This window comes from Alosa pseudoharengus, unplaced genomic scaffold (genome assembly GCF_046254945.1).
Source record: "Alosa pseudoharengus isolate Yale_2024_CS ecotype anadromous, Long Island Sound unplaced genomic scaffold, YU_APseudo_1.1 YU_APseudo_1.1_scf_7, whole genome shotgun sequence".
Lineage (NCBI taxonomy): Eukaryota > Metazoa > Chordata > Actinopteri > Clupeiformes > Clupeidae > Alosa > Alosa pseudoharengus.
In genome coordinates, this window is record NW_027468859.1 from 27,996,434 (window position 1) to 28,016,433 (window position 20,000).

General features: G+C 44.9%; 1 protein-coding gene across 2 annotated transcripts in view; it reads left to right on the top strand.

Moving 5' to 3' along the window:
- sipa1l1 (signal-induced proliferation-associated 1 like 1) overlaps positions 1–6,651 on the top strand; it is a 43,489-nt gene extending 36,838 nt beyond the window's left edge. For both annotated transcript variants that reach the window (XM_076272519.1, XM_076272520.1), the window contains 4 exons: positions 439–612; positions 1,990–2,104; positions 4,949–5,027; positions 5,591–6,651. In XM_076272519.1, the coding sequence (XP_076128634.1) occupies positions 439–612; positions 1,990–2,104; positions 4,949–5,027; positions 5,591–5,734 (512 nt within the window). In that variant the 3' untranslated portion in view covers positions 5,735–6,651. The remainder of the gene's footprint in view (positions 1–438; positions 613–1,989; positions 2,105–4,948; positions 5,028–5,590) is intronic.
- Positions 6,652–20,000: the final 13,349 nt, after the last annotated feature.

The window sequence follows — 20,000 nt, forward strand, 5'->3', positions numbered from 1 at the left end:
AACAGCGAGTTCAGAAATCTAATCAACGCTGACAACATTACCACCACTCCACTAAGCCCACAATTAAAAGAACATTCAAGGGGAAAAAAGGAAGATTAGAAAATACCATTATAGCAGACCATTGTGTTCCTCTACCCTGACCTATATAAATACCATTATAGCAGACCATTGTGTTCCTCTACCCTGACCTTTATAAATACCATTATAGCAGACCATTGTGTTCCTCTACCTTAGGTGACCTATATAAATACCATTATAGCAGACCATTGTGTTCCTCTACCTTAGGTGACCTATATAAATACCATTATAGCAGACCATTGTGTTCCTCTACCTTAGGTGACCTATATAAATACCATTATAGCAGACCATTGTGTTCCTCTACCTTAGGTGACCTATATAAATACCATTATAGCAGACCATTGCGCTCCTCTACCTTAGGTGACCTATCGGCGTCGGATACCTCCCTGGCGGACCTGCACGAGCGACAGCGGCAGCCGGAGCGGGAGATGAGCCTCATGCCGCTGCCCGACACGGACGAGAGCAACCTGGACTGGAGCCACCTGGTGGACGCCGCCAGCGTGTTTGAGGGAGAGACCAGACAGCACCACCGGGGTGAGTGGACAGCCGGCCCCTAACGCCCTGGAGACTCAGAGCACCACGAGACATGTAAGGGATAATGTATAGAACGCCGGTCATTACTGGGAAAATAAGTCCCGACAGGGCGAACCGGACCCCGACGCGCAGCGGAGGGGTCTTGTTCCGCCCTGAAGGGACTTATTTTCACAGTAATGACTGGCGTTCTATACATTATCCCGCTTATTATACGGCTACTTGCCAAAACGAAATAATAAACTCCCCACGATATGACTTTAGCCTACATAACCTAGCCTATTTGTTACAGTTCATCGTGGCATTTGCTGAGAAACAAATAGTTCGCAACAACACACGCTGCTGAACTTGAATCAAACATTCTTTAGAACACAGCTGATCAACCGTCTGCTTTCACGTTTGAATGAAGTTCCAGTCCTTGCGTAGTGATATGAAAGACGTATCAGAAGCACAAAACCCGTTGCCATTGACAGCGGTAATTATATGTTTGCAGCGGTAATTACATGAATATATCTTACCGCTAGAACTTTGGGAAATCCCATTCAAGTCAATGGAGCGTTCTACTAGCATTGTGAAGAGCCGTGTAATAAACTCCTATATTATGATGACTCTATATAAATAATACTGAAGTGAATTTATAAAACGGGGTTAGCACATGCCTTAAATCACTTAAAGTGACTTGGCATATAGGCCTAGACACCCCTTTACTACAGGAAACATCACTGCTGTAGAGAAAATTATCCATACTCAATTTGCAGTTTTATGTATGTATTTATTTTTGTTACGTAGGTAATGTGGTGTGGTGTAGTTATTGACTTATAAACTCATGATGGATATATTGAGTTGGAAAAACATTGAGCCTGTACTGTGTGCTTATTTACAGCAGAGGGCCTCAGTGTACTGCCAAAGTGTGTGTGTGTGTGTGCGTGCGTGCGTGCGTGCGTGCGTCCATGTGCGTGTGTGTGTGTGTGTGTGCGTGCGTGTGTCCGTGTGCGTGTGTGTGCGTGCGCGTGTGTGTGCGTGTGTCCGTGTTTGTGTGTGTGTGCGTGCACGTGTTTGTGTGTGTGTGCGTGCACGTGTTTGTGTGTGTGTGTGCGTGCGTCCGTGTGTGTGTGTGTGCGTGTGTTTGTGTGTGTGTGTGCGTGCGCGTGCCTGCCTGTTGAGAGTTTAGAGTAAAACGGGAGAGTCTGTATGAGCGGGAAAAAGAGAAAAACGAGACAGAAAGTGCTTACGGCCCGTCTGCTGGTGTCTGCTGGGTGTTGTGCAACTTCCCGTGTTTTATTTGCTGATCCGCCAGGGGAGAAACATTTGCAAACAAACAACTAAACAGACGTCTCTTTAAATAAGCGTGCCCTTCCTCTCCCCTCCCTCCATCCCCAGGCCAGAGAGGATTCATGTTCAGCTCGCAGGACCTGAGCCACCGCGGAGAGAGCGCCACCCCCAGCCCCAAGCATGGGGTGCGCAAGCCTGCGCCCCTGGCCAGACCCTCCTCCAGGTGAACACACACACACACACACACACACTAACTAACACACACTAACACACACATTACACCAGGGGTGGGCAAACTGATCTGGCCCGCCAAGCACTTTCATCCGGCCCGCCGAGCATTTAATTTGGTTATCAGGCTGCTCGCTATTTTTTTCCTGCGATAGAGACGACGTTGGTTAGCTTAGCTGCAAACTGCTTTTCACTCTCCTTAGAGTACATTTACAATGTCAATGTCAAAACATCATGTTAAATAGAGATGATAGGCCTACTCTTAGTTATCTCCTTTGCAGCAGATCTAACGTGAACGTTATGCGATCCATTTAATTGGGAATGCGTCTGCACTCATGAGAGGGAGAGAGAGCAGCAGGTTCCAGCTGGCTTGTCATTGTTGATTATTGATATTTCCTTCTTATAAGAAACTTTTAAAAGGAAATCATGAAGGCAACAGCAGTTCCCACTACTGGCAATTTAAAAACTGTGAGAGGGCCCAGCCATAGGTACAGACTAGCCAAGATCTTAAAGCGACAGTGCACAATTTATACATTTGTTAAACAGCATCAAATTAGCAGTATTTTTTAAGCAATTCATATTTTAAAATAAATACTTTTCATACTAAATTATAGGCTATAAAAATTTTTTTTTTTTTATGTGTGTGTCGGGGGGGTGTTGTTGTTGTGCGGCCCGCCGGCCAATTTTCAAAACCCAATGTGGCCCTTGAGCCAAAAATGTTGCCCACCCCTGCACTACACACACTAACTAACTGACACACACACACACACACACACACCAGAGGTCCTCCTGCTGGGTGGTGGTGCATAACAGCATTAGGGATGCATCCACTGTAAAGTTCTGAGCTTATACTGATACCGATGATGAAAATAACAGTTTGTCCAATAAGGCATAAAAAAAAAAAAAAAGGTTTGGTTCCTGTTGGTTGACTGTTGAGGCCATGGGTCGGTAGGGAATTTTTTTTTTTTTTTTTCCAGTGGCAGTAAGGGATAGGTTGAAAATCAATCCCTCCAGGATTTCGCGAGGTTTTTTGAGACTGTTGCGACCTAATATGCCTGGATGGAAGTTGCGGTGATTTTAGCTGTTTCTTGTGGAGAAATTGAAAATTGCAAAAATAGTTTAAATTTAAGGCAATTAAGGTTAGTAAGACCAAAATCACACTGATAATCTTGATGCTTATTAAAAAGGATAATCCAAGGTAAACAGTAAGGATTACAGAAAATCAAAGTAGAAAATCAAACCAAGAGATGGCATCATGTCATATGTTTCAATACATTCATATATTTTGTAATTCATATTAAGTTCATATCTTTTTAATAAATCATAGACTGTGGCCTGCATAATTACTAATATGCAAGTAAGTATCTAGTAATTTCATATTGATTTAAACTATTTGACTACACTTCTGTTTAATGTCATTACATTGGTGGTGTACGTCTAATTCACTGCCTGCTCCTTTAAGGACGTGAGAGTAGCCTAATTACATTTCTGAGTGGATTGGAAGGCTTGCATCTCACTGTTCGGCTATGAGTGTAAATCACTTTTTGCATAGTGCATTACCATATGTGGATGCAATTGGGAATGTCTTCTATGTCATTAGTTAAAATAAATGTTAAAAAAAAACAACTCGAATGAAATCATTCTTGGATCATAGAAGAGGTAAATGTCTTGCAATGTTATTAATTTCTATGATTTTGGTAGCACTACTCAAACTAAGCCCACAAGCTAGCAAACATAAGCTTGACATAAACATGACATAAGCTAAAAGGACATATCCAGGTAAACGTTTGCCAATGGGTTGCATAGCCTACTCAAATGTCAGTAAACCAAGTAGGCCTTAATTAACTTACTTTCATAGCCTAGGTAGGTTAGCAACACCAGGTTGAGAGATGCAAGTAAGCAGATCGTTAACGTTAGCCTTCTATTTATAGTCATCAAAACTGCAGAGGAACGAACACTTAGGGCAGTCTTTGGTGTCATATGCAGAAGGTGCAGAAGTAAGTGTGCCACCTGGCTTAATATTCTGCGCGAGGGACTGTTGCGGTAGGTGACATTTCACAGTGAAACTACGATGATTGGTCAAATTTGCGAAAAAGTTGCGGTGTTTGGACAAAATTGCGAGTGCCTTGGTAAGTGACGAAAACAATCGTCTTCGTGAACAGCTGTGCATAGGCTACTTTGTAACAGAGAGAATACGCTTATCCCTATACACAACGCAAGGGGTAATTAATGTAATTATAGTTCGCCTTTTATTTGTGGATTTATTTAATGTAGCCTAGACTATTTAGTGTTATTTCTTCCCCAAGCTCATAAAATAAATTTGGGTCGCACATAAATTGACAGGGTCGGTCGGAAACCGGAACCCAAGAAATTTTTTTTTTATGCCCAACTGATTGCGATAACGATACCATACCAGTCAACATGGCAAATATCGACCCATACCAGTGTTTGCCCGTTATATTGGTGCATCCCTAAAGAGCCTCACACACAGATTCACCATCTTAAATCTTCAGGGCTACAAATAAGTTTAGAATTTTACTTATGGGTCCTTGTGTAATTATTTGCAACTTTTGTAACAACAAAAATCACCCAAAAATTCCCTTTTGCTAGGTCAGCATTCTTAACACTTCTTAGCTATCCTACATTATAATTTACATTAATTAATCTACATTATATATTAATGCTGCTTGAGCTTTTGATTAACCTAACTTGCCTAATTAAAGCTAACTTTAGGCTAAAAGTTTAAAAGGCTGAACAATATCATTTCATAATTATTTGACCCTGGCTTACCTAAGCTGTACTTGTCTCCCTCTCTCCCTCCCTCCCTCCCTCCCTCCAGTGATGGGCACATGAGTTTGGCTAGCAAGGTGACTCAGCTGGAGGCTGTGGTGAAACTGCTGAAGGACGACTTGAAGAAGGTGAGCGAACACATTGGGTCCATCACCTGCATCCTGTGCCACGCCCCTCTCAGAGCCATTCATTTACATGCAGTGGCATTGCTGATGCTGTCCTGCACCATGGTGACAGTGATGCCGTGTTCTAGGATGGTATTACATGCAGTGGCATTGCTGATGCTGTCCTGCACCATGGTGACAGTGATGCCGTGTTCTAGAATGGTATCACATGCAGTGGCATTGCCGATGCTGTCCTGCACCATGGTGACAGTGATGCCGTGTTCTAGAATGGTATCAGTGCAGAAAGAAATGTGCACATCATAGTCTTACAGCTGTAGACCATATGTCTATATTTAGTGTACTTGAATGTTATCCACTAGGTGATTAAAGTTTTTTTTTTATATTTGTTGACCAGTGTGTGTTGATGGTTGTGATGGTGATGGTTGTAGTTATATAATCGCTGATGGAAATGGATGACTTGAAGAAGAGTGGAAGACCTCTCGTCATAGATCAAATAATGCTTTTTAGTAACAAATGCTATCACTTTGTTGTATCACTGATCTCCTCACGCTGACGTGCCCCCCCAGGAGAAGGAGGAGAAGGTCAAGCTGCAGGCGCAGATCCAGAGACTGTGGGAGGACAACCAGCGGCTGCAGGAGGAGTCCCAGAGCTCGGCCGCCAAGCTCAAGAAGTTCACAGAGTGGGTCTTCAACACCATCGACATGAACTGAGCGCGCCGGCCGCACACACCAGCACAGGTCACCGGGGAGGGACACAGGAGGCCCACACTAAACAAGGGGGGGTGTATTAACTATGAAGGCATGTACAGTTTTCCGGGGATACTTGTGTCCGACATTGGCACCAGCTGAAGCAAGTGACCACACCAAGACTACCACATCCTGATTTTCCCCTATTTCCCCACCCTTTTGGATGAAGCTCTTTTAATGTCTGATACGGGAAGCCTCATACACACACACACACACACACACTCACACACACACACACACCACCACCACCACCGATCACACATCACATCACTGTTCTCTTGTCTACGTCGTCCTGATGGACCAATTAAAACATCCCTCTGCTTTCCCTGCAGCAATGAAGTCCACAGACTCCAAGCACCACCTGAAAGGGCGGTTGTTAGGACCCCACAGACTTTTGTCCCTCATGGCCTTCCCTAACCAGCTCCACCCTCCACCCTCCTGCAGCCACACCCCCAGAGCTGGATGTCCAGACCTTTACTTCCCCCTGTGGGGGTGGGGTGGAGTGGGGTGGGGTAGGAAGCCCCTGTTGCCCCCCTCAGCCCCTTCCTCTGCCCTCACTGCCCTCCACTCTGGGGTTGGATTAGGGAAGACTCGACACGAGCCAGTAACCTGCGGCCCTCCTATACTGCTGTGCTGCTCAAACAGGGGGCGGGAGAAACCGCAGACGTGTGGATATGATTGGTTGGCCCACCTGTCATCTCACACTCTCACCTCCACAGGGATTGCCTTCTTTTTGTGTATGGCTCTTACATTCCGACATTGTCTGCGTTTGTGTGCAAGAGAAAGTGTGTGTGTGTATATGTGTGTGTGTGTGAGAGAGTGAGTGTGTGTTTGTGCATGAATGAGAGCGCATTCCTATGTGTGTGTGTGTGGGGGGGGGGGGGGGGTTTGTGTGCGAGAGAGAATGTATTTGTGTGTGTGTCTGTGTCTCTAAAGGCATTTGGAGCTGCCTTAGCCATCTTGTGAGATTCCTTGCTGATATCCCTGATGCAGGGCTGCTACTGCTACCAGTGGACAGAGCGGCCAGTGCGGTCCTTCAGTCATGCCATACATGTCCCACCAGACAGCAGGACGAACACTAACACAGTCCTGCAGCGATGAAGACAAGTGACTCGAAGGGCATCCTCATTTTGTTTTAATTTGTACTGAGAATGGAAGACATACACAGGAGTAGATTATCTCCAGTGAAATGCCTGCTTTGGCCTCAGGGGGGCACTATGGAGCACACACACACACGCAGGAGAGAGGGAGAAAGACTGTGTGAAATGTAAATGAAGAGCTTAGCATAGACAGCATCGCCATAGCAATAGCAGGGACTCTCTGGGATGCCGGCTTCAAATGAAGGAGATTTTTAAAAACTTTTTATCGGGAGGATTGTAGTGTAGGTAGGTACTCCCCCCATCTGACCCCCCCCTCCCCCCTCCACCAATTCCCCCAGCATCCCCCCACACGCCTGGACCTCCCTCTGTATCAAAGCAATCAGACTTCTATCCATCTGTGGTACCAAGGGATGAAAGGCGCAGTTCTCTCCCACTCACCCACCCCCCCATCCCCCTCTCCTTCATCTCAAGACGTGAATGTGGATTGTGAATGGACAGAGCCCCTGCCTGGGGCGGAGATTTCCAAGACTGTAATTTATTTGTTGTGTATTATAAAATCAATAAATAAGTGGATCCATGTGTCTGGCTCAGTAACACAACTGAAGTTGACATGTGATGTTTATATGATTAGAGCGGGGATAAGTTATATTCGTCTGATTTTAAATGGCTTTTAAAATATTAAAAAAATAATTGTTTTTGTTTTATTATTATTGTTATTATTATTTTATTTTGAGTTTCCTTGGAGTTAAGCCCCACCTAGGGGTTTCTTTCTATATCTTTTTTTAATTTGCCTTGTGCTCGTGGTAGCCTTTTTGCCTGCTGTTGTGTTGCTGTAGTGCCATCTAGTGATGAAGAAAGTGAATTAATCCACTCTGCTGCAAACCCGTGTCTGCTCTCCTCTGCTGAACCCCCCCCCCACCCCCACCCCACCCACCCCCCCTCGGCGTGAAGCAGCCGTTTAGCCCCAACCCCCACAGCCCTGGAAGTGGTAGTAGTGAAACAGTAAGACTGCTTTTTAGCACATACGTGTAAAACTCTTTCACTCGACTTCCATATACAGACTCGTTGAAATGCCTCATGGGAGAAGTGTCTGTGTTGTTACTGATAAGTAATGCCTGTGTCCTCCTCATCTTTATTCTGTCCGCGTTGGAGTAGCGGTGCCTCGTGGAGAGAGTGGATTGAAGGCACTGCAGAGAATGCTTGCATAAGGCACCTCTCTCAAACAGACGCTCACCTGCTGTAACACGAAGCTGCAGGCTGTCTATCCCTGGTCTTAATTGAGCTACATGGAAGAGCAGTACCAGAACACACACACACACACATACTCGCTCTTTCACATATAAATACACACACTCTTGCTCTTTCACACACACCAACACACATGCACATTACACACACTCACTCACACACACACCTCTTAAACAGGCGTGTCATATTTCGCTAAAGGCCAGGCTGCCGTCACTGTGTGATTAGGTGCAGCCTTGTCCCTCCCCCGTGACCCGAGTTTCATAAACAGCCACTCATGGTTATCGAGGGGTGATCACAAGGCAGCGTGAGCAGGCGATTGAGCCGTCGCCAGCAGGTGTGATTCAGGTCAGGTCCACTTCCACAGTGGTGTGCTTAGCTTGTCCCAGCCTCTTAATGCAGATCCCAACTGGATCTGTGGTGAGCTTTTTTTTCCCCCTTCTTTTTTTATGGCCGTGCCCTAACAATATGACATTGGACAGAGCTGAGCTTTTTGTCAGCATTTAGTGTTCTGCTTCTACTTTAATTGGACTTATTCCCAAGCTGTAAAAAGTTATTTGTTACAGTTAAACTATTCCTCTGACGCACGGTCCCGAGGAACTGCACAGGCTTCAGGCTTAGATGTACCACAGGAGCGGTTTGAGACATTAGTTTGGTTCTGTTCTAGGAATCGTGGGATATGTTGGCTCCTTGCAAACTCTAGTCAACAATGCCAGTGAGCAAGAAGCTACCATTTACAGCGGGGAAAATAAGTATTGAACACGTCAACATTTTTTTCAGTAAGCATACTTCCAATGAGGCTATTTGCATGAAATTTTCACCAGACATTGGTATTAACTCAGATAATCCACCCATATAAAAAAATCCAAACATTAAAGTCCATAGGTAGAGTTATGTGCAATAAAGTGGAATGACACAGGAAAAAAGTATTGAACACGCCTGCTGAAATTTCTTAAATACTTTGTGGAAAAGCCTTTATTCGTAATGACAGCTTTAAAGCATGTCCTGTATGATGAAACTAATCAGTCACAGTATTCTGGTGTGACTTTGGACAATTCTTTTAAACAGATAGTCCTTTAATATTGAAGATTTCAGGGGTCCCTGTTGTGAATCCTGATCTTTAGTTAACTTCCAAAACTATAATTGAATGGAAGTCAGGGCCTTGATTTCCTTTCTCTGAAACCAATTGAGAGTTTCCTTTGCTGAATGGTTTGGATCATTGTCCTGCTGGAAGGTCTAGCCATGTCTCATCCTCATCATCCTGGTGTATGTAAAGATTCTCCCATAGCAAAATGACTCCATTCATCATTCCTGTAACTGTATGAAGTCTGCTAGTACCATGAGATGAAAAACAGCCCACACCATGATGCCACCACCTCCAAACCTCACTGTTGGTAGGGTATTTTTAGGGTAATGCACAGTGCCATTTCTCCTCCAAATATGGTGTGTAGTATGACATCCGAAAAGTTACATTTTTAACCACAATACATTCTCTCAGTATTTCATAGGATTGTTCAAATGTTGTGTAGCAAACTTTCAACGAGCTTTGACACGTTTTCCTTCAGCAATAGAGTCATGCGGGATGAGCGTGCATAGAGGCCATGGCGGTGGAGTGCATTACCTATGATTTTCTCTGTAACAATTGTACCTGCTGCCTCCAAATCTTTCTGGAGCTTTCTCAGAGTGGTCCTTGGCTCTTGGGCTACTCTTCTGACTATCCTTCTGACTTCCTGGTCAGAAATCTTGCAAGGAGATCCTGTGCATGGCCAGTTGATGATGTGTGTGGATTGCCTAAGTTAATACTAATGTTTGGTGAAAATGTCATGCGAATAGCCTCACTGGAAGAATACTTACTGAAAAAAATGTTGACGTGTTCAATACTTATTTTCCCCGCTGTATTTCCCCCTTAAGAACTCCCAACTCAGATGCACAAAAACCTGATTGGTATAATGGCACCCAACCTGCAACTGCTTTGCATTATAGTTGTTGCTTATCAGGAAGTGAACTGGGGAGTATTAAGAGCTATGGTGCCATGAAGTGTTATAAGAGTGGTCCTCTCTATCCAACACTCCACAAGTGAGCAATGTCTAAGTTCTGTTTATGTTTTTTTGTTTTCATTCCTTTTAAAGACATGCACATTACAAATAAGAATTGTTCTATATTTGAAATAGTACTGTTTACGTATTCTGTCAGTTAACATTGTAAAGTGTAGAATTTCAAAAAGACACAATGTTTGCGGTGATTTGCAGTATTAAAGTTTCTTAAATAAACAAGATAATGACTTCAGGTGCTGTTTTCCTCGTTTTGTACATTTTATTTCTCAAGTGATTGCAGGATTGGAGTTTCTGTTTTTAGTTTTAGTTTTTTCCTTTGCTTGCTGTCTGCCATAAGTTGTATCCCCTGCCGTTGCTTACTGGGCTAATAAATTAATACAATAAAAATTAATTTATATGCCAACAGGTGAATTGACCTAAGGGTGTCTTGTCTTTCTGCTCTGTCTGTGTGTGTGTGTGTGTGTGTGTGTGTCCATATCCAGGCGCGCCTGCAGGTGTACGTCCGTATGCACTGTGCGTACCATCAGGCTCGACAACGAGAGAAAATTTCCCTTGTGTGTGTGTGTAATGCATTCACACCAAATTGGCCCACCATACCTTCCCAACTATGCACAGTATCCCATTAGCTGCCATCAGGCTATTTACAATTTTCTATTACGTAACTTAGTGAACACTTATCAAAATTAACGCGCACACATTTTGTTTGAGCAGGAGACACAATACGCAAGCAGGCACATAGGCTACTTGTTGTTTTCTACTCGGCTATCTATCTATATATGGTTATCAGCACACAATGTTGAGCTAATTCACTAATTCAATACTCATGATGGATATCACAAGTTTAAACAGAAATTATGGAGGCAGCAAAGCTAGAGGAGTTATTCCAGATGGGCAAGAACAAGGTAGGCAATTGGTGTGCTTGTCAGAACGTTAGACTGCATTACAGCTGTTTAAAGCCAGACGTCAAGAACAAAACAAGGTAACTTTAGCCTGTATAGGGCTGTATCAAGTTGTCCAAATGAATAGGTCATAGTAGACGTTGTTGTTGTATTATTGCATGTGGATGTTGTTATGCTATGTAGGCTAGTTTTTTGCTGACCAATGCACGGGGCTAAAACCGGGAAACGGACAAATATTGTCCACGCGTATTTTTTAAAAAAATTTTGCGTGGGGGGGCGGTGGGTCGGGTGTGCGTACCATAGCATTAATTCCTGCAGGCGCCCCTGTCCATATCCACCCTGTCGTGGTAGTGAGAACTGCGCAGACTTTTTATGAAGGTTTTTTGTCTGTTTTCAAGTGGCTATTTTCGCTAGGCATAATGGCTGCATGCGGTGAGATGTGGACTGTAGGGAAGAGCATGCTGGGAATGCCAAGGGCTTTTTATACCCCCCCACCCCCCCAACGCTACCTGGTTTCACCTTGGTGAAGGCCTCCAGGGCAAAACACTCGGCACACCGCAGCAGGCCAGAATGCACACACACAGGCACACAAGAGAGACGTAGCAAACATCACATGCATATGAAGCTACACTAATACAAGCTTTCACTTATCACACTGGTCTGCAGCAGGCTAAGAATGCACATGTACATAAACACACAAAATACTTTTATTTTGTTGCCTGAATGCAGCTGATTGTCACTGTTTTCTAAACTTTTCATGAGTTGGCTTAAAGTAAACATAGAACATTAGATAAATGGGCATTGTTCCTTAGCCTAATGATTTATTGGAAAAGTAATGGTCCAGATTGACTTCTGAATAGTAACTATTCTCACCACTGTGTCAGTGACTGATCCTCTCATTTTCAGGTACTGTACGTCCACACACTGAATAGATGGGGAGGCTGAAAAAGATATCACTGTCCTGGTAACTGCAGCCAAGCTGCTTCAATGCCTACAGTAGACTCCGCTACCTTTGGCGATGGTATCATGAGATGACTAGGCCACATTTGAATACAAGGCTGCAACTAACGATTATTTTCATAGTCAGTTCATCTGTTGATAATTTTCTCGTTTGATAGATAGATAGACTTTGATCCCCAAGGGGAAATTCAATCGATAAGCTGTCAGAAAATGGTGAGTTGGTGATAGTTTACCACTAATTGATTAATTGTTGCAGCCTCATTTGAATACCTGTGTCATAAATGGGAGTCTGGAGATGGGAGACATCTTGGACTGGGCTCAATTCAGGCCTGGCCCATCCACATGGGCAGGTGAGGGAGTGCCCTTGACGTCCTCCAAAAATATTAACCCACTGGAAAACATAGATCCTTGTTCAACTTGCTGTTGTTTGTCGTTAATGTATTTAATCAGATCTGTAGAAGCTGTAGAAGGGGCTAGACGAATAGGCAAACAGAACACAAGCAGCCTACAGCCTTGACTTGGAACCAGCAGCGATGTCAGCGATCTTACCGTAATAGTAATAGCACTGATGTCCTAAGGAGTGGTCTGTCTGCCCTGGGACGGGGAGGGAGTCTCTAAAGGCCTTTACAGAGGCATTAGCTGTTAGCAGAGAGGAAGCGCCATTAGGGCACTGAGAGCTCGGCCCACATCCATGAGAGAGGAGGAGGCAGGTACTGCTCCCGTGGGAATTCCTCACTAATTCATCACAAGTCCTGCTGTGGCTCCATGGCCTTTCATATAGTGAATGTAGTAAAAATTATTTGTAAGAACATACTGTATACAAATGTAATTTTAACTCCATCAGCCTGTCTCCCTCATATTTGCATTAACTGCTGTACTTGGTGAAGACCCGCCTCGACCATTTGCAAATCTAGTCTTTTGTCATGTACAACGACCCAGCTTTTGTCTTATGGCAGACTTCACCATAGGTGGTCGGCGCCAATTAAGCACGCATATGTCCGGGGCGTGTCTGAACTTTTTCACTGCCACAGACAAAGACCCTGCTAACTGAATATAAGGCTGTGAGAAACTACAATCGGGAGGATGACTTGAGGCAACTTGTTTCATGTTTCTCCTCCGAGCCGGCTTGTAATAAACCTGGGAACATTTCCCTTTCTTAACACATCTCAGCACGGTTTTGCTTCCACGTCATTTGTAATTCTCACCACATGAACAACCACAGGGAGGATTCTGGATCTACTGGGAGGATATTGTGCGGATGTTGTGTGTTTCGAAGTGTACTGTGGCCCTTTTTCCTACTGAAAATTATGGAGATTTGTCATTTTACTTGCCTTGTTTTTTGTAAGTTAGGACCTGCTATTTAGTAAAAATATGTTTGATATTTTCAGTCATATTCTTGTTAACTGACAAAGAGAAACATGCTGCTAGGTTTACACAAGTGTTTTTCAAAACCATCTCCCATACACACCCCCATCCTTGCTCGTAATTACCTCATCTTAGCTCATGAGGAGTGGCGCAGGCAGGGGTCACCCTTACTTCAGAAGACCTGGCCTTTCTATATGCAGTCATATTTTAAAGCAACACCAAAGAACTTTTCCTCTGTCGCACGCACACTATTTGTTTATCCAGCACCGGCTTTGCAAATAACGATGTCCATAGACAAGGTAGAATATGTTGCATGATTTTATGAAAGTACGATGTATTGCGACATCATGCAAGTCAAATTTGTAGTTTCTTACTGTATGTCTCATTCCATCGAAATACAAACCCGCTACCCGATCTGGCAAACTTACATAGTGCGGTTATAGCCGATAGAGGGCCGCGAAGCGAATGCAGAAGTGCCGTTCACCCTGTTACAAGTTGATGAACCACGGAAACAATTTTGGAAACATTATTTTAAGGTACAAAAAACTCTTTGGTGTTGCTTTAATACTGTAAACCACCTTCTGTAAACCAACTGTGTACTACTGTCTACACTGCACTAGATATCTTATCAACTAGATAGATATCCTGTTTATGCACCACCTGTCTATACTTTGTATATCACATTGCACTTTTCTGCTTTTTTGCACTTCTGGTTAGACGCAAACTGCATTTTGTTGTCTTTGTACTTGTACTCTCTGCACAATGACTATAAAGTTGAATCTAATTCATCTAATCTAGTCTTTCGCTGTGAGGGAGAATTGCGATTCAGTGAACGCTAAAGGCATGATCAGGGAAGCCAAGGGGAGAGGCTGTGTGCACGGGGTCATGGTTTCACATTAAAAAATAATCAAATGATGAATTATGAATAGACGCCCATGTTATGGAAAGGGAGTTCACATCATTTTCATCTTCTAACTTCACTGCAATCTATCTTTTTCCACTGCAAAATTAATTACGGAAAAATCCATATGCAATCTCATGACTAACAAGTGGGTCTCATTTAAGAGAAAGCCAATTCTCTCTGTCTTTTCATTTTAGATGAAACTACCGCTAATATGATTGTATCATTTCCTCAAAATCCCATATCTCTCATGGAAAATCCACTCCCCCACAGCTAAGTCCTCCAGTAACTGAAGAGATTTTCTTTGCTCTGTTCAATTCTGTGCTATAAAAGACACTCTTAATAGTGAATTCCAAACACACCCCATTTCTTCCTATGGGCATGCCGTGTCTCTCTTTATGATACCTCACGCACTGCAGCTGTGATCGTGCAAGATTCATGAGTTTATCTACACGACCAGTCAAAGGTTTAGAGACACTTAGGAATTTCTATTTCACTCCATTATTGACAGAATACCAGCTGAGATCATTTGCATTGTTTTTTAATCAGGGCAGCAGTTTTCAGATTACATTATGTGCAACATACATTGCAAAAGGGGTTCTCGACTGTTGTAGAAAGAAATGGCTGATCTTTTGCAATATCTACACTGCCCATTATCAGCAACCATTTATCCAATGTTGCAAAGGCACATTCTGTTTACTAATCTGATATAATTTTAAAAGTCTAACTGAGAAAACATTGGAGAACCCTTTTGCCATTATGTAAGCACATAATGTAATCTGAAAACTGTTGCCCTGAGTAAAAAAACAATGCAAATGATCTCAGCTGGTATTCTGTAAATAATGGAGTGGAATGGACATTTCTAAGTGTCTCCAAACTTTTGACTGGTAGTGCATGTAGATGATTTGAGCGTGTTTGATGAGGTAGCTGGCCAGGGTCCTGAAACGCCTTTACAGTGAGAGCTTCTATTAGCAGTCCACCCATGGATACACACTCTGAGAGAACTAAATGGACCCACAGGTAGTCAACACCAGAGCCTAACTACAGCCACAACCATGAACCTAATGCGAATGGATTTTGAGATGCTGAAGCAGAGCTCTAGCCTGGCGGGCCATCCTATATCATTGAAATGTATAGTCTGGAATCGACCCATTCACCTCGGGTGGGCAGAGAATTGTCTTTCAAACTGCCTAGGCATGCAATAGGCCAGCGCTACGACCATATCCGTATCCGGTCGGCAAAACGGCAAATACATCCTTCTTCGAAAGGAATGACTTAAGTGCATTGTGTTGCTCAACTTTCAAAGAAAAGCACAAGTCCAACTCCTCCAAAGTTGACGCCAACGCCGATTGAAACAATCGCTCTTCGTTCGCCATAGCCACCTTCCTTGTTTTTCACCGTCGCAGGACTGTCGTCATCCTGTTAAGCCCGCCTTAAGACTCTCTAATAAAATAGAGCGCTGTGATTGGATGACGTCCACGGTGTCAGCCAATAGAAATCCCTATGGTTTGCTACTAGACGTACAGGCTGAGCAAATTAATTTGCCGCCGCTAGGGTGCGTCTAGATTTCTAGGCTAGCAGAGCTCTTGATGCGCCTCTCAGCAAAGGATTTATGAGTCCACAAATCACTGAACCTAGAGTAGGACAAGCAAGCGGGAGGTGCTACATGCGGCCTGCAGTCGCCATGGCTGGTCTCCCCTGTGACCGTGGCCATTTCCACTGGCTGTGGAGCAGACCACTCTCCCTGGGAGCCCCACGGGAAGGGTCAACACACCAGTCATTTGATATAGTGACAATGAAACATCAGAACCCCCGGCGACATTGACATTCTCCTATTCTCCGCTGCCGTGCTCAGTGCTCCCCTGAGATTATTTGCCATAGAGTAGACTCTAATGCACGGCAATGCAATGCAATGCAATGCAATCAAATGTAATGCAATGCAATACAATCAAATCTAATGCAATGCAATCAAATCTAATACAATGTAATGTCATATGCTATAACGTGACGCAATCTTATGATCTGTTCTGTCTTGTCCCCTGAGCAAGGGGCAGCGTTTCCATACAGGGACTACAGATTCTGCCCAGGGGGGACACTAGATGTGTTTCTGTCTGTCTGCAGTTTTCCATCAGGGCCTCCAGGCCTCTCCTCCTCCCCAGAGACCCATATTGTCTCCAGCCATCAAGACGAGGAGGACACCAGACCCTGCAGCAGCCGTGACCCTCTCTCATTCTTATTGGTGGGCCGTGACCCTCTCTCATTCTTATTGGTGGGCTATGTGACACTCTCTCATTCTCATTCTTATTGGTGGGCCGTGATCCTCTCTCATTCTTATTGGTGGGCCGTGTGACCCTCTCTCATTCTTATTGGTGGGCCGTGACCCTCTCTCATTCTTATTGGTGGGCTATGTGACACTCTCTCATTCTCATTCTTATTGGTGGGCCGTGACCCTCTCTCATTCTTATTGGTGGGCCGTGTGACCCTCTCTCATTCTTATTGGTGGGCCGTGACCCTCTCTCATTCTTATTGGTGGGCTATGTGACACTCTCTCATTCTCATTCTTATTGGTGGGCCGTGACCCTCTCTCATTCTTATTGGTGGGCCGTCTGACCCTTTCTCATTCTAATTGGTGGGCCGTGTGACCCTCTCTCATTCTTATTGGTGGCTCCCACTTGTAAACAGTCCCTCCATGGATCGCTACCTGGGACTGGAAACACCACGGAGGATTGAGTGGATAGAATGAGGATGAATAGAGAGAGACTGTGAGAGAGAGAGAGAGAGAGAGAGACATATGAGCTGCTCAGTCAAGGATGCTCCAACCTGGGGGGAGGGGGGGGGTGATGTCCGAGTGATTTCTGGGTCAGAGGGGTGAAGGGAGTTGAGGGACAGAGATTATGTGCAGAGGGGAAGGCTTTGTGTGTAAAGTTTCCAGTCTTTTACAGTAGTAATAAGCCGTTTTATAGCCAGGCTTCCAAAGTGGGATAATCTTCCGCTATTTTTTTTTCCATAAAAAAATTTGAAAAAGATTTGTTTTCCATAAAGATGGAGATTGGGAGTACAGAATATGGCTGCACCTCCACCCTTTCCCTAAACACCACCCCTGCTACAAAAAAGAAAAGGTTGACCAACACAGTCATTCAGTGTCAGAACCTTCTCTGGTCTTCCGCTGGGGTTTCCCAAAAGCCCAACTTTAGAGCCAGTGCCCTGTGAAGACAGAATATGGGAGACAGGATTTTTTTGTTGGCCCCGCTCATCTGCATTGCTGCAGTTCCACTGCCACAGCCCTTGTCCACTCCTGTCCTGCAGTCACACCTCACTTGAATTCCATTATGGCCAATTATGCTCAGCCACGCTGCAGATATTCTATATTGATTCCATTGATTGCCACCCCGTGTGCCCCTCTGCTGCCTTGTCCTCCTCGCCCTCTTCCTCCTCTGACTCCGACCCGACACGCTGGAGCACACTCATGCATTCCACTAGTGATCACATCTCCCTTAGCAACTGATGCGGACCTCCTAGTGGCTCATGGCAACCCCCACCCTGGTGATGGGGCTGCGGGTGGTTTGTGTTCATAGAAGTGGTGTCTCCCTGGTGCCCCCCCCCCAGCCTATATACACACACACACACACACAGGATCAAACACATGTTCACGCATGGGGAGAGTGACACAAACTCACTCACTCACATACTGTTCACAGTAATACACAATTAATGTGTGTTGACAGACACATAAGCACACACACACATTCACACAGATACACACACTCTCCCTCACACACACACAACACCCCCCACCTCCACCACACACACACACACACACACACACACAAACAGGCACCCACACTAATACCCCCCCCCTCCCCACCACCACCACCACACACACACACACACACACGCTGCACACATGGTGTTTTGCGGATGCTGTTTCTCTCCATCGTCCATCGTTGCATCAGCGGCTTTGATCTCCAGCCCGCCCGCCGCCGATAACGGAAGGGACCGGCTAAACGGAGTGAGTAAGAGGAAGGAGGGGAAGAGAAAAAAAGATGGAGAGGAAAAAGAGGAAGAAGAAGCGGGGATCACCCCAAACCTGCTCAGGCTCCCCCCTGGTGCACTGTGCGCATGCTTGGCGCTGGAAGGCGTTTCGGAGCCAATTAACAAGCAGCTAGAGATGAGAGCAGGAGAGGAGGACAGGAGCAACAGATTGCATCAGAGACAGCAAACCTTCAGGGGAGAGGGAGAGAGAGAGAGAGATGGAGATGGAGAGGTAGAGAGAGAGAGATGGAGAGAGATGTAAAGATCACTTTGATTGACATTATGCCTATAGTCCCTTCTGATAAACTGAAAAGTGTGTGTGTGTGTGTGTGTGTGTGTGTGTGTGTGTGTGTGTGTGTGTGTGTGTGTGTGTGTGAGAGAGTGAGTGAGTGAGTGGTGAGTGAGTGAGAAAGACAGAGAGCGCAATTGTGTCTGTATGCTTAATATTACCTTTCTGACAGATTAACATCACATGTATGGACTAAAATGAAACATGATGTAAGTGTATGTGTGAACTAGAGATAGCAAGAAAGGCTGTGTGTGTGCGCGTGCACAATGTGTACAGTATATGTGTGTGTGTGTGTGTGTGTGTGCGCAATCCATGATTCACGGCAGTATCAGAGTTTAATCTTCCAGTGTCTGCTTCTGCACCCCCTGCAGTCATGTGTGACACAAAACAATGAAACCTCCCTCTGTCTATGTGTGTGTGTGTGTGTGTGTGTGTCTATGTGTCTGTGTGTGTCTGTGTGTGTGCGCATATGTGCGTGTACACAGCCAAGCATGTTGTGTGTGTCTGTGTGTGTGTGTGTGTGTGTGTGTGTGCGTATGCATATGTGCGTGTACACAGCCAAGCGTGTTGTGTGTGTGTGTGTGTGTGCGTGTGTGCGTATGCATGTGTGCGTGTACACAGCCAAGCATGTTGAGTGTGTGCTCCCAGAGTGTGTGTGTGTGTGTGTGTGTGTGTGTGTGTGTGTGTGTGTGTGTGTGTGTGTGTGTGTGTGTGTGTGTGTGTGTGTGCGCATGTGTGTGTGTACACAGCCAAGCATGTTGAGTGTGTGTGTGTGTGCGCGCACACATACTGTATCTCCAGAGGTGAAACAGGGGAGTCATTTGTATTGATAACCACATTCTCTCATCTTCCTCTGGCTCTGTTTGCTAATCGCTTCTCCATCAGGGAAGTACCTGGCTCTGGGAAAGGGCCACACATTGCTAATAGCTCATTTTCATTGATGGCTGGCCACACACAGACACACACACACACACACAGACACACACACACACAGACACACACACACACACACACACACACACACAGACACACACACACACACACACACACACACACACACACACACACACACACACACACACACACACACACACACACACACACACACAGAGAGAGAGAGACTGTGGAAATACACCCTCTCCCTGCTCCGGTCTGGGAGCCATTCATTTGGGTTTGACCATCAACAGCATGTCCAGTCTGGGCTTGTATGTGCAATGGCTAACCCAAATTGAATTTAATTGCTTTAGGGTCCTGATTTAACTGGATTATTTAATCTATTCCAAATTAAGCACTTGGAATAGAGCATCTTGGAAAGAGAGATCGCTAAACACAGCGAGAGGGAGGGAGGGAGGGATGAAGAGCCGGAGATCAAGAGAGAGAGAGAG